We start from the raw sequence: 16,208 nt of genomic DNA, 5'->3' as shown, positions 1-16,208 counted from the left end.
TAAGTAACAGTGTAGATTTTATTTACCGGTATAGAGTGCAAGAGCGTGTAGCTTGGTTCCCTATACACATGTATCCTTCTGATAATTACCTCAATACAGGGTTCGAAACATCAAGTGTTATTTTATTAATAATTAGTAAAATAATCATCTCAACACGTGTGTTTCGTGTCTCCCTAAATTCTTAAATATGAATCTTTGGGATTTCCTTTGGCCTGATCTGCTAATTTCTCCTCATAATCTGAATTTACCTTCCTTACTTGTGTTACCATGCTGGTCACTTTCTTGAGCCTTGTATTTGCTCATTAGTTTGCTGATCACATTTCACCATAATTATATACCTTTTGCTATATTTTTGCAGCTCCTGTTTTATGATACTACTCATCCAACTGCAATTTAGCCTCTTGAACCTTAAGTATACAGGCATATGTTGCTTCCTTCATATACCCTTTGTCTTTCTTTCATGCATTGCTAACATTCTTCCCTTGCAGATTCTTATACCATGGCTTCAGGATGCCTCCTAAACTTCTCATAATTACCTACCTTGCAGTTCTACATATAACCGCTCTTCTAAACTGAAAATTTTACATTATAAAGTGACGTTATGGCTTAAAAAACTTTACAGCTTTAAAACCTCCAATATATTTCATCCAACATTAAATGGCCTTTGTCAGGGAGACAGACCATTAACTAAATTCAAAAGATGAATTCAAATAATAAGTCATAATTCGTGAGCATATAATCTCGTGTCTCGGTCACAGTTGACATACACAGTATCACACTGTTAGTGTAAGCCATATAGTTACTTTATAAGTAGTGCATATGTCCCATTAAAGGTATTAAAAATTCCACATGTTTTGCACTTACTAAGTCAAGGCTGCAAGATCACTCTCCTCAATCAGAGCAGTATAGTCACATTGGTTATGGAGAGATCTTTTGATCCTATGACCAGATCCAACACTCTCATACCCAGAGTTTCCTTCATCACATGCTACTTCAAGTAATTATTTCTTAACAGGCATATAAATTCCATTTCCTTCCTGCCATGTGATCTTTCCTCCTTCCAGTCTATGTCTCTGTGATTGAAGTCCACCATAATAATTAATCAATCTGAACTCATTGCGCTAATTTGCTAATGCATGCTTCCACATTATCCCTTGCCCTTCCTTGGCTATAGCAGCAACCAACTGTATAATCTGTCCTATTAGCCTCAATCATAAACCAGAATGAATCAAATGAACTTTTATCAACATGCCTGTTTCATACACTTTTTTTGGCTGCAATTCATCTGCTTTTATCATCAGCAATACTGCTTCCCCCATCCTATCTTCTCTCTTCCTAAAAATATTACACTCATCATATTCTATCCCTGTAACCACATCACCTGCTATCAGCCAAGTCTCACTAATGTCAATAACTTTGTCATAGTTGCCAAAAGTCACTGACATCAATTTTTAGCATTAACCGATGCCAAAAATTCCTCCCTCTTATTTCTGATACTTTTATTATCGGTATATATAAACTATAAAAATGGAGGAAAGATCACATTAAAAATTATTTATTGTTGAATTTTTGCCTAAGTGTCATAGGCATCTTCAGTACAGGATTATAGAACAGACAATTCTAAAAAAGTGTGACCTTAGTAACTAATGTAAGATAACTAAAACAGATCTGATGATTTACGTCTATCCCTTTATGAGAGATAATACTTTTTAAATCTGCTAATTAATTAACTACATGAATTATTATTAATTGTCTTTGTTTAACGAATACTATCATTTCTTCTTATTATTATTTTGTTATATGGGTAACTTCACAGTCAGAAGATTCATCATGGAAGACCCCCATACTAACCATTATTCAAGCAATACCTATTGTACTTCTCACAACTACCTCTGGCAATTCGTTCCACTAATTCACCATTATCTATGATTAAGTTTACTGAATTATTAATTGAATTAAGAAAATTATCAAAATTGGTTGTAACCTATTAATTACAATTAATTAAATGTATCATTAGTAATTATTTTAATACTTATTTAAACCTTTGTTTAAATAAATATTAAAATGGATACCCAAAATACCTGAGATACCCAAGCTAGACCTGATCTCTTACTTCATACAATATACACTTGGTGTATCATATCTGGAGACTGGTCTTCTACTCTTCTTTCCCTCTACTCTCTCTTACTTCTTACTCCTTCCCCCCCCCCCCCCAGTGCTATTAGAGCAACTCGAGGGCAAGGGGGTAACTCTTTCCTTTCAAACTGTAGTTTCCACTATCTACTAAAAAAAGTGGCTGAATTCAGGTCAAGGAGTGGTGGTTGACACTTGACGAAAACTTAACCACTGAAACCGAATGAACTCTAAACAACCTAAAGATACATGCCGGCTCGACCGTCGCCCGGTCAAAACAAGGGTCGTGCCCACTATTAGGGAACCAAGATAGTGAAGGCAAAAAATATGCTATTGGAACAAAACATCACCTAATAGACAGGAAAAACATAACAAGCATAGGAACATGGAATGTAAGAACTCTTCACCAGGCAGGAGCATTAGAAATACTACTGCATGAACTAAACAACTACCAATGGGAAGTGATTGGACCCTGCAAAACCAGATGGACTGGAAAAGGAGAATTCCGCCATGGACAGTACAAAATCTTATCTTCAGGCAGGGAGGACAACAAACACCAAGAAGGAGTAGCACTTACATTAAAACCAAAGGATCAAAACTCTCTATTGTTTTTTGATCCTACATTCTCTATTTAATTATCCTACAATCCTAGGTGAGATAGGATTGTAGGATAATTAAAACAAGATTTAAAACATCAATCAGATCACTAACTATTATTCAAGTATACTCACCAACTTCGACATCATCAGAAGACAGTGAGGAGTTCTATACAGAACTCCTCACTGTCTTCTGATGATGTCTTGCAAAAAAGCAGTACAGCAGATCAAGTCAAGATCTCCTAATTGTAATGGGGGACTTAAATGCAAAAGTAGGCAAAGACTGGGATACCTGGCCAAGAGTAATCAGAAAGTTTGGGTATGGAGAAAGCAATGAACGTGGCAAAAGATTGCTAAACTTCTGCTCAAATAATAGACTGATAATAACCAACACTCTCTTTAAACATCCAAAACCCCAAAGAAAATGGACATGGACATCACCAGACAGATAAACTGCAGATCCTTCTCTGGACTGTGGGTCAGACCATAAGCTAGTATTAGCAAACCTAATAATAAAGTTAAAATCTGGAAGCACTTTTAGAGTCAAAAGGAGACTGAATGTAAAAAAACTACAAGACAACAATATTCTAAGAAAATATCAACTAGAACTAGATAAAAACCTGAAGGAACTACCAAAACAGAATATAAACATTGAAGAACATTGGTGCAAATTAAAAGAAATAACATTGAATTCGGCAGAAAGAGAAAGAAAGAGAAAGGTTAAGCGATCAAAAGAAAAGCATGAAACTAAAACAGAATTATAACAGAAATGAATACAATAGATTAACCAGAGAAATTAGAAAACTAGTTAAAAGAGACAAGAATAACTGGTTAGAAGAAAAATGCAAAATGGCAGAAAAGCTGTCAAAAGAAAATACCCTTCATGGATTATATAAACAAATAGACTAAATTAGGAAGACATGGACAACAAAAATTATAATGATCAAAAACAAAGAGAGACAATTAATTGAAAGTAAAACAAAAAGAATGGCCAGATGGGAAGAATACTTCAAAGATTTATATAATAAAAATAGCTCCTAGGATATTACGATTCCAGCCACTGAAATGGAAGAGGAAACAAATATCTTTACCCAAGAAATAATAGCACACAGCATAGAAAAACTAAAAACTAGGAAAGCACCTGGCATTGATCAAATACATGCAGAATTCTTAAAAGCAGTAAAGGAACAACTTTTGGAAACATTAAAAACATTATTTGAAAGGATCTACAAAAATGAAGCAGTGCCTACTGATTGGACCAAATCAGTCATAACTCCTATATACAAAAAAAGGAGATAAAACAGAATGCAATAATTACAGAGGCATTAGTCGCCTCAGTATGCCGAGTAAGGTTTTTATGAAAGTACTCCAAAAACATGATGAGGCTTAGATTAAAGATGAAGCCAGAAAATTAGATAAGCTGTAGGTAGGCGAGTAAGTTTCTGGCTTCATCTTTAAAAGGTTTTACAGGAAATTCTTCTTCATATATAAAAAACAACAGATTTCATCTCGAAAATCAAAATTTTAAAACTTTAGCATTCAGATATCATGGTGAGCTTTGACGTGGTGGCTCTCTTTACAAACGTTCCAACTCAAGAGGTTCTCGATATTTTAAAGAACAAGATTTCAAAAAAGATGTTTTCCTTGCTGTCAAATTGCATTCACTCCGGCTACTTTCAATATGAAAAAAAGTTTACAAACAAAATAAGGGATTGGCAATGGGCAGCCCCCTGTCTCCTATATTAGCTAACATCTTTTTTTTGAAGATTTTGAACAAAAGGCAATCTCCTCAGCTACTCTTAAACCAAAAATTTGGCTGAGATTTGTAGATGACATATTTCTTATCTGGGAACATGGCACCAATAACCTTCAGTCATTTTTAAATCATTTAAACAACTTCCACCAAGATATCAAATTAACAATGGAGTTTGAAGAAAATGGATCTCTTCCCTTCCTGGACGTAAGACTTACTAAGATATCTGATTCTATCAAAATCCTCAATCTTTAGAAAATCTACACACACAGATAGATACCTGCATGCGTCCTCACATCATTATCCTACACAGAAAGGGTATCATCTCAACCCTAGCACATCATGCCAGATCTATACTGTCACATGATGAAGAGCTAAAAAATGAACTACAACATCTACAAAAAACCTTCACAAGTAATGGTTACTCGTCGAAAACTATTAATAAGCATCTATACCGCCGCCATCAAAACGACTCAGAAACACAAGACAACCCCAAAGGTTATATCTCCTTACCATATATCAGCTCACTCTCCACGAAACTAAGAAGAATTTTACGAAAGTTCAACATAAAAACCTGTTTCTCTACTCCTCCTAATCTAAGATCGATTTTAAGCAAATACAAACAAGCTCACAAGAGGGACATTGCGTACAAAAGAACTAGAGCAAGTTCCCTGTCTAGCCATGTACTGTTTTCAGTAAACACAAATGATGAAGGCCGTCAACATGACATAAACTGGACAACAACTTCAAACATTCATATATGCCGTGACAAGGTGGAGCGCCACATAATCGAGTCTAAGGAAATTGTTATGGACCCTCATTACATAAATAATAACCTTAGCTATAATCTACCAGACTCTTTCAGCTCTGCTATCCAATATTGGCACACTCGTGAAATCAGACGTATGCAGCAGCTTAACAATAGAACTTCAACACGGACTGTAGCTACAGTTCAAAGCTAACTGAATTTTATAACAGTCGTTTTTATAGTGATACAATATTTCTTTCCCAGGCCTGAAGAAGTCGGACAATCCGATGAAACATGTTGCATTTTGAATAAATTTAATTGTTATTCTAGTCTCGGTTATAGTCAGTATATATAAATATGAACATATCCCAATTCCGAGTTAATACTACAAATTGTTATATATATATATATATATATATATATATATATATATATATATATATATATATATGTATGTATGTATATTATGCGAATTCAATTTTACTCGGCTGGAATATTAAATTAATGATAAAGTTTTAATGACTGTTACCGAGAGATAAAAAGATGACAAGATATATTTAAAAAGATACTACTAGTTTACTAGTTTCGTTGAATAGATCAATGAATAGATCAGGTATCACAATCAAAGAAATATATAAAAATATTACAGAGACTTAAAATTGTAATAACAGAACAAGTATAAAAAGACAGTAGCGTGTTTGAAAAACAAATGCGAGTATGAGTTCCAAACGAATGTATACTACACGCTGTCGCGAGTGCGCCAGTACTGAACAGAAGCAACGTGTGCATCAGAGAGAGAGATTGTAACTCAAGCTGTTGTTGATATGAGAGGAATCTAGAGAAATTTCCCTGGATTCGACAATCTTTCTTTCGAGTTCATTGTAGCACACATGGATGTTAGAAGTTTGAGTCCAGTTTACAATATGTTGGCGGCCTTCATCTGAGTTAGCTGAAAAGAGAACGTGGCTAGAGAGAGCGCTAGCTCTAGTCCAGTTATAGGAGATATCTCTACGGTGTTCATCCAAACGTAGAAGGATGGATTTGGCAGTCTGCCCATAGTATGGCTTTCCACAATCACACAAAATCTTGTACACTACTGGATACTGAGTAGGAAGATGTTTCTGTTTATGTTTGCTAAGTAATGAACGAAGTTTTGGAAGCGTAGTGAAGCAAGTTTTGAAGTTAAATTTCTTGAGAATCTTGGCCAGTTTTGGTGAGAGAGAGCTGATGTAAGGCAAGGAGATGATGGCTCTTGGGAAAGAGAGATCTTCAGAAGTAGTTGAGTGCCTGGGGGAAAGAAATTTGTCAATTTTCTTTGGAGAGAAACCATTGTTAATAAAAGTTTTTTTAAGAAAAAGGAGTTCATTTTCAATTTCTGTTTCTTCTGTAAGTAATGATTTGGCTCGGTGAGCTAAGGTGGAAATAATACCACATTTTTGTGGGGGATAGTGATGGGAGGAAGCATGAAGGTATCTATCAGTATGAGCAGGCTTTCTAAAAATTGGGATTTTAATGCTCTCAGCACATCTGGTAAGTTTGAGGTCTAAAAAGGGAAGGCAGTCATCTGATTCCAGTTCGAAGGTGAAAGAGATTTTTTCATGGCGCTTGTTTAGGTGGTCTAAAAATAAATAGAGGTTATTGACACCATCTTCCTAGATGAGGAAAATATCATCAATATAGTGGTACCAGACTTTTGGTTTAAAGTGAAAGGAGTTAATAGCTATTTCTTCAAAATCGTTGAGAAATATATCCGCGAGAATCGGAGAGAGTGGGCTGCCCATAGTCAGACCTGAGTTTTGTAAGTAGATCTTATTATCATATTTGAAGTATCCTGACTTTATGCAATGGGAGAGAAGAGCAAAGAGTTTCTTTGATAATTTGTTCTTGAGAAGATTGAGGACTTCTTGAGCAGGTACATTTGTAAAGAGAGAAACAATAACAATATCGAGTGCACCAGTACTCGCGACAGCACATAGTATACGTTTGTTTGGAACTCATACTCATATTTGTTTTTCAAACACTCTACTGTCTTTTTATACTTGTTCTGTTATAACACTTTTAAGTCTCTGTAATATTTTTATATATTTCTTTGATTGTGATACCTGAGGATGTTGATCTATTCAACGAAACTAGTAAACTAGTAGTATCTTTTTAAATATATCTTGTCTCTTGTCATCTTTTTATCTCTCAGTAACAGTCATTAAAGCTTTATCATATATATATATAGGAATACATAATACTTAATATTTGTGTTAAAAAAAAAAAAGAAAGAAACAGGGCAGCCAGTATTTGCAATAATGAGAACATACCCATTTTTTGAATCCCATATGATAAGAACATTATTAGGACCTTTATCTGCTGTGCAAATCCATCTTTTGCTTTTGGCAGCTGCTGTGCAAGAGATACTGTTACGCTATAAAATATAAGCAATTATTTTTAATAGCATTTAATACAAGCAACTATATGTATATATATATATATATATACATAATTAAATACCCATATCTTCTGAATATAAAAAGAAACAAACAAACACACACACACACATACACACGCACGCAAATCAAAATAGATTTAAAATTTTTGCATGTACAAACTACAAAAAGAGAAAAATTAATCTGATTATTTACATTTTATTATTATTATTATTCAGGCCTCCACGGAGTCAAAAGACTCATCGTGGGAGGGCCTTCCTAAGAAACACAAAGTCTATCAAGACACATCGAGGGGAGGTCCCCCCCCCTCGATGTGTGAAACACAAAGTCTATCATACCACTCCTTGAACTCATTGACCGTTCTCGCTCTCACTACTCCATCAGGCAATGCATTCTATGGTTCAACCACCCTCCATGCAAAGAAACCACTCCTCACCCTCTTGCTCACAGTTTCCTTTCGTAACTTCCAGGGATGGCCTCTTGTCATCACTCCTTCCTGCTGTTCAACCAAGCGAAAGAACTCCCCAGTGTCAACCCTGTAACCACCTCTCAACAGTTTAAAAGTCTCAATCATATCACCTCTCCTCCTTCTATCCACCAAACTCTGCAGTCCACATTCCCTCAGCCAATCCTCATAACTATCATTGTACAGTCCTGAAACCATCTTTGTTATCTGCATTTGTACCCTTTCCACAGTTAATTTATCCCCTTCAAATCCTGGGGACCAAATCTGAGAACAATAGTCCAAGTGTGGTCTGATCAGGGTCTTATACAATGGAATGATAATTGTTTTATCTCTGCAGGTCGGTGTCCTTCTCATTATTGCAGCAATCCTCTGTGCTACCTTAACCACTGTCGTAATATGTCCCCTAAATTTCAGGTTTCTATCAATCATCAATCCTAGATTTCTTGTCTCCCCTACTTCCTCCAGTATAACTCCTCCCATAGAGTATGCAGTGCAGTGTCCCATCAATGTTTCCCAAACCTCAAGACCTTACATTTTGCTGCAATAAACTGACACCCCCATTCATTTGCCCATCTATCTAGCTTATTCAAATCCTCTTGAAGGGCTGCTGCATCTGCACTATTACTAATAACCTTCCCAGCTTTGCATCATCTGCAAATAACTGAACATCTCTCTGCAATCCACTGACAATGTCATTGATATAAAGGTTAAACAATATAGGTCCCAGCACTGAGCCCTGTGAGACCCCACTTGTAACCCTCTGCTTCCTTGAAACTGCCCCACCATACACAACTCTCTGATACCTATCGGACAGCCAATCCAGAATCAAGTTGACCCATCTGACATCCAGACCCATGTGCTGCAACTTAAATATCAGCTTATCATGTGGCATCCTGTCAAATGTCTTTGCTAAATCTAAGAAAATAGCAGTATATGCCTTTCCCTCATCTAATGCTCTTGTAACTTTATCATAAAAGGCTAGCATATTGCTAAAACAAGAGCACCCTTCACAAATCCATGTCGACTCTCACAGATAACATTACCCTCATCTGTCCAATGCTGTATACGATCCTTCACTACTTTCTCCATGATGACACACAAACTGGTCTATAATTAGACACTTCCAGTCTGCTACCGCCCTTATACAATATCACTATCTTACCTTCCTTCCATTCCATGAGCACCTTTCCAGTAGCCAGACTTTCATTGAAAAGCCAGGTCAAAGGCACTGTCAGTTCCCTAGCACATTCTCTCAAAACTTGTGGTGAAATATCATCCAGTCCCACAGCTTTACTGACATTCAGAGTACTCAGTATTTGAAACACACTCTCCTCCTGTACCTCTAAACCTCGAACCAGCCCTACACGCCTTTAGAAATAAGTCTGTCACTAAAAAACTCCTACAAAAATTGCATTGTTTCATTTGATGTATGGCAAGTGGCGCCATCCTACTGAAAACATTGCCGGCCTGGTTGGCAAAGTGGTCAGCATATCTGCTCTCCAGCCAAGAAGCTGCAGGTTCGAATCCTGCCATGGGCATGGATTTGTGATTGTCTTAGTGGACAGTAGATGGCATTGGTGTAGATGATGCGGTTGATGGATCAGGGGTGCACCAGTAGTGTCCGGCGCCTGTGTGAAAAACTTTAGTTGCCCCCCTGTGCCCCTCACTCCAATAAAAAATCATTTTGTAAAAACGTATCAGTGAGTGAAAATGAAATACGAAATATATTAATTATAAGTTTATTGAACAAAACGCTGAAATTACAAAAAAAAAAGTATAAAAAAAAATAAACATACAAGAAGGGTACAAAAACAACAAAAATAATTTGGAAAAAAATAAAGTAAATAAATAATAAAAGTAAAGAAATAGTTAAATAAATATTTAAACAGAAAGAAAAATCACTTAGCGAATTGAACTTTTCTAGTTTTCATTAATGAAAATTCTCGAATAATATCATGTATATCAAGTTGATCCAAAATATCTGATGCTATTGATATAATGGCAAGATTTGAAAGTCTGTCTTTCAAATCTTTTTTCAGGATTTTACAGTTTCAGTGATTTCATTTTCAGGATTGTATTTTTTTTTTTTTCAGGATTGTACAATGTTGGTTATGAGGATCAGCTGAGGGAATGTGAACTGCAGAGTTTGGTGAATAGAAGAATGAGAGGTGATATGATTGAGACTTTTAAAGTGTTGAGAGGTGGTTACAGGGTTGACACTGAGGAGTTCTTTCGCTTGGTTGAACGGCGGGAAGGAGTGATGACAAGGACACCATCCACGGAAGTTACTAAAGGAAACTGTGATAAAGAGGGTGAGGAGTGTTTTTTTTGTATGGAGGGTGGTTGAACCATGGAATGCATTGCCTGATAGAGTGGTGAGAGCAAGAACGGTCAATGAGTTTAAGGAGTGGTATGATAGACTTTGTGTTTCCTAGGAAGGACCTCCTGTGATGAGTCTTTTAACTCCTTGGAGGCCTGAATAAGATGAAAAATGGCAGTTAAATATTTTTAAGATATGTATTTCTTGTGGTTATATCAGTTACTTTAATATTATTTTTGTTCTAGGAATTCTTGGAATTTTGCACTTTCTTCCAATTGGTGAGAGTGACTATGAAGTGATCACCTGGATTGTGGCTAGCCATATGCAGACTTCTGTGAGATAAGGATATATTTGGTTGAAGGAGAGATACCAGAGAGTGGTTTATTCAGGAGTGGAGTCTAAAAGACGTCTTGTGACTAGTGGAGTGCCGCAGGGCTCTGTTCTTGGACCACTGCTTTTCAATTTGTTCATCAATGATATTGGAAAGGATTTGAGAGGAAGTGTTCACTTGTTTACTAATGATGCAAAGTTGGGTAGAGCAATTGTGAGTGCACAGGATGTCAAAATTTTACAGGATGATTTGGATAATTTGGAGGACTGGGCTCGGAAAAATGGATGTCAATTTAATGTCGCAAAGTGTAAGGTTATGCACTTTGGAGTGAAAAGAATAGCAGCAGTATATCGCATTGGTGGAACTGTACTCCAGGAGATTAATGAGGCCAGGGATTTGGGAGTGTTGGTGGATAGGGAGTTGAAGTTTAGGGGGCACATTGCAAAAGTGACTAAAACAGCTCACCAAATCACTTGGCTTCTGAAAAATACTTTAACATGCAGAGACAAACAAGTTGTTGTTCCTCTGTATCGAGCCTTGATAAGACCCCATCTGGACTTCTGTGCCCAGTTATGGGCACCAGGGTTTCTTCGTGATGGGGAGGAAGTGGAGAGGGTCCAGAGACGAGTGACCAAGATGATAGCAGGTCTGTGGAATGAACCTTATGAGAATAGGTTGAGGATTTGTGGGTTGCAGAAATTGGACGATAGGCGAAGGAGGGGTGATATGATTGAGACATTCAAATTACTGAAGGGTTTTTATAAGATTGATCCAGAAGATATTTTTGAAAATATGACTGGTGGTGGGAGGACTAGGGGCCATGCATGGAAGCTGGGCAAGAGCATGGTTGACAAGGGTGTTAGAGCTAGGTTTTTTACTTGAAGAGTAGTGAATGAGTGGAATAAGCTTCCAGAGTATGTTATGGGTGCTTCGACCGTGAATGAGTTCAAGGCAAGGTAGGATAGACACTGTGTGAATGTTGAATAGTTGTTCTTGACATGAAGTTAGGGCCTCCCTCGATGAATCTGTCGACTCCTTGGAGTTTCCCGCAGCAACAATAATAATAATAATAATATATGGAAGTACAAGGCTTCTAACAGCTAGATTAAACTATTAAACTTGTTTAAACTCTTACACAGCTAATTTTTTATCATTGGTAAACAAATGAATATTTCTGTTCATTATCTTTTCCATATATCATTAATTTACAAAATAAATAGCAATGATCCCCATCACAAAGACCTGTGGTACACTGCCAGTCATCATCTGATTCTGTTCTGCATATACAATTGTTTGATATCTGTCCATCAGCCACCATTATTATCATTATTATTATTGACATCTGACCTCCATGCAGTCAGAGACTCATTGTAGGAGGTACACACTATCGCACACAACCATACCTTAAAATTGATTCAATATGTCTACCTTCACAACACACTCAGGCAATGAATTCTACTCACCAACTCTCTATGCAAAGAACTTACTCCTTGCTACTCTGCTCACACTTTCCTCAAACAGTTTCCAGTGATGACCTCTTGTTCTACCCCCTCTCCCAATCTATGAAAAATCTCTTCCGTATCAACCTGACAACAACCCCCTGAGGTATGTCTCAATCACATCCTCGCTCTTCCTCCTTTAATGAGGATTTTCAATTTACATTCTCGCAATCTGTCCTTGTACCCTACATTCCAAAGACCACTGTCCACCTGTGTGAATCTTCTCTGGATCCTTTCTCACATATCCTCATCACCAAGAAACCTGGTGACCAAATCTGTGCACAATAATCCATATGTGACCTGATCAAGACCTTATACAATGGCATCACAACCTCTTTATCTCTGAATGTCATAGTCCTCTGAATCATTGCTATTATCCTATGTGTTTTCTTCACAACTTGTGCAATTTGGTTCTTGAATTTCAGGTCCTTATCCACCACCACTCTCAAATTTCTGATCTTCTCTATCTCTTTTAAAGTTTCCCCACTGAGTTGCTTACCAAATTTCAGAACCTTACACTTTACAACATTGAGCTGAGGGCATTCCACTGAGGACATCTAAGGGCAGTTCCACTTAGAACGTCTAGAAAAGGTAATTTTACCTTTTAAAATTACCTTTTCTAGATGTTCTAATTATGAAAAAAAAAGCAGACAGAAGCATTTCTCTTGGTGCATACCATAAGCCAGTTCATACAGGTCGTTATCTACATTTCTCCTTGTTGCACCATATTTCACAACAATTAGGCATTGTACATATGCTGAAAATGAAGACAATCTCTATTATAAGAGATGAAGAAACACAAACAGAAGAATTACATTCTATTCTCCAACTATTCATCAGCAATGGATATCCTAAAAATGGCACAAAGAATACTTTTCTCTAATCCCCCTCCATAACAGATCTGACATTCATTATAGAGCCTCGGTTTCCATCCCTTTTATTAGTGAACTTTTGTTTAAAATAGCAAATCTCATGAAATCACATGACATTACAGTGGCCTTCAAACTCATTATGATGGTACAAAATCTGTTACGCTCACCCAGGGACAACAACCCTTTCAACAAACATCCTGGAGTTTACAATATTCTGTAAAATCTTGCACAATAAGTTAATATAATTAACTTGTCGAGCTCAATTTTCAGGGATTTCAAACCTAAATAATGAAAAAAAAAGTAAGATATCTTTTGTCTGAATATAAATTATATTCAGACAAAATATAAACTGTCTTGAAAAGCGTGTTAAATATTTCTTGTCTGAATATTGTACTTAAAATTAGAGAAAATGGATTAAGTGATATTAACATTGTAAGTCAGCAAAAAGAATGGTGTATCAGAAAAGTTTCACAACCACTTGCGAACAAATGGAGCACCTGAAGCAAAGACTTTCGGCGAGAAGACCAAAGTGATGTCACTGCACTGATGGGTAGGTGATTTTTGAATTCTTGAATTCTTCAAAAATTTTATTCAAAAAGGGAAGGAAAGAGGGGAGAAAGGGGGAAAAAAGAGGAGAGGTTGCTACAAGGACTACTGCTGCTGCAACTGCTGGTTTTTTTTTCGGCCAAACAGAAGAGAAGAGGTGATGATTTGAAGTACGTGACTGGAGGCTTGGCATCCATCGTCGGAACTACGTCATTGGCAATTCCTTTTAGAATGTTCCGGAGAGAATTCTAAGGAGTGTCCAACAACATGTATCCCACCGTGTTGTTGTCAGATGTCATCTCCTTCCAGGAGATTGACTACCATGAGCTTCCACCATGTATGGTTTGTGCTTCTCTTTTACATTCTTCATAGGACAAAAAGATCCAGTCCTTAATATTTACCATCCAATCTGTTCTTTGTCTTCCTCTTCTTCTTTTTCCTTGTATCATTCCTTCTAGAAGTGTTTTTTTTGTAGAGATTCAGGCCTTAGTATGTGACCAAGGTTTTTCCTTTTCTTAATGGTTTTCAACGGATTACTATCTTCTCCAATCATCTCTAATATTTCTAAATTAGTTTTTTTGGCAGTCCATGGGACTCTAAAAATTCTTCTGAGGATCCACATCTCAAAGGCTTTTAGTTTATTTTCACAATATTTTGATATTGTCCAGGTTTCTGCTCCATATAGCAGTGTTGATTATATGTAGCATTTGGACAGCCTAATTCTTGTTTTTTTTGATTGATTTTCTCTTGAGGTCAGAATGTTTTTCATGCTAATAAAAGTTGATCTAGCAATACTATTCTTCTTAATATTTCCTTATCACACTTTCCATTCTCTGTAATTAGCTGACCCAAATATATATAACTCTCTACTTGATCTAACGTATTTCCTCTGATCTTAATATTTATATCAGGTATTTTCCTTTTTTCTCTTGTTACCAGCATGGTTTTGGTTTTTTTGAAGTTGAAATTAAGTCCATATTTTTCACTTAGCTTCAGTGTCTCTTCTAGTAGGTTTTGAAGATCTTTTTTATTTTCAGCTAGCAATACTGTATCATCTGCATATCTCAAGTTGTTTATATTCCTGTCTCCTATGCTGACTCTTTTAAATTCTTTTAATTGCTGGATGATATTTTTAGTATAGAGGTTAAATAATATAGGAGAAAGAACACAGCCTTGTCTGACACCCTTCTTTACTGGGAATTCCTCTGAGATTTCTCTTGATATTTTTATTGAGGCAGTTTGCTTCCAATATAGATTTATCAGTAATCTGGTATCTTTATCATCTACTCCTAAATTTCTGATGCATTTGATTAGTTGTTCATGTTATATATTGTCATAGGCCTTTGTGTGGTCAATAAAACATAAGTAGACTTCTTTCTGCTTCTGCAGATATCTTTTTATAATAGTTCTAATGTTGAAGAGTCCTTCTCTAGTTCCTTTATTTTCCTGGAAACCAGACTGTGTTTAATTAATTTCCATTTTGATTTTATGCTTATTTCTTTCTAGGATGATATATAACATAACTTTTGCTATCTGACTGATCAGACTGATTGTTCTGTATTCTTCACAGTTGATTGTCATCAATTTTTTAGGTATTGGTAGGAACATTGAGTGCTTAAAATCTTTTCGCAGGCGTCCAGTTCCATATATTTTGTTACACATGACAGTCGGTGATCTTATAGCTCATCTAAAGCCTTTAGATATTCTGCCATAATTCCATCCATTCCTGGAGCTTTTCCTGGTTTCAGTTTCCAAATGGCATTTGTTACTTCCCAGGAAAGAATAGTAGGCTCCTCCAAATCTTCTTGTATTGGCTTATCTATTCTAGCATGATTGTAGAGTTCCTTTGAATACTCTACCCATCTATCCCTTATTTTGTCTTTCTCCATTAGGATGTTTCCACTGTATCTTCAATGCAATGAGAGCCTACCCTTTTGCAAGATTTGTTAGTTAGCTCCCTAAATTTTTCATGAAATTCTCTGGTTTTGTGCTTTTTGTCCAAAAGTTCAATTTCCTTGCATTTGTTGTTGAGTCATAGTTCGTTTACAATTCTACATTCTTTCCTAATCTCCTTGTTTAAGTTCTTGTATTCAGAACAATTTTTGTGTTTTTTTCTTTCCTCCATCATTTTCAGTATCTTGTCATTCATCCAGGGTTTACTCATTTTCTTCTCAAATTTGGGAATTGTTTGTTTTACTGCCTTTTTTATGCCCTCTTTAAATTTCTGCCATCTATCCTCAATCTCATCTTTAGGTAAGGATACTTGGCGGGATCAGGAACATTAACAGCAGTGGATTGTGCCAGTTCCTTTAAAAATTTATCTTGTATTTCTTGATTTTTAAGGGAGAGAAGATCATATTTTTCTGTTTAGAGGTTTCATTGCTTTCTTTAATTTTATTGCTGCTTTAATGACCACAGGGTTGTGATCTGATCCAATATCAGCCTCTGGGTATGTTTTGGCTTGTAAGATGTTATTCTGGAATCTTTTTTTAATCATTATATAGTGAAT

At 36.2% G+C, this 16,208-nt stretch overlaps 1 protein-coding gene across 1 annotated transcript in view; it reads right to left on the bottom strand.

Annotated features, from left to right (window-relative positions):
• LOC150107842 (cilia- and flagella-associated protein 251-like) overlaps positions 1-16,208 on the bottom strand; it is a 619,793-nt gene that overhangs the window by 485,225 nt on the left and 118,360 nt on the right. Inside the window, exon 5 of the mRNA XM_090392197.1 lies at positions 7,540-7,643. Within this exon, the coding sequence (XP_090248323.1) occupies positions 7,540-7,643 (104 nt within the window). The remainder of the gene's footprint in view (positions 1-7,539; positions 7,644-16,208) is intronic.

This window comes from Typopeltis vanoorti, chromosome 4, assembly GCF_054136105.1.
Source record: "Typopeltis vanoorti isolate ZY-2024b chromosome 4, IOZ_Tvanoo_1.0, whole genome shotgun sequence".
NCBI lineage: Eukaryota > Metazoa > Arthropoda > Arachnida > Uropygi > Thelyphonidae > Typopeltis > Typopeltis vanoorti.
Note: the sequence above shows the minus strand (reverse complement) of the source record. Positions and strands in the feature narration are given on the sequence as shown.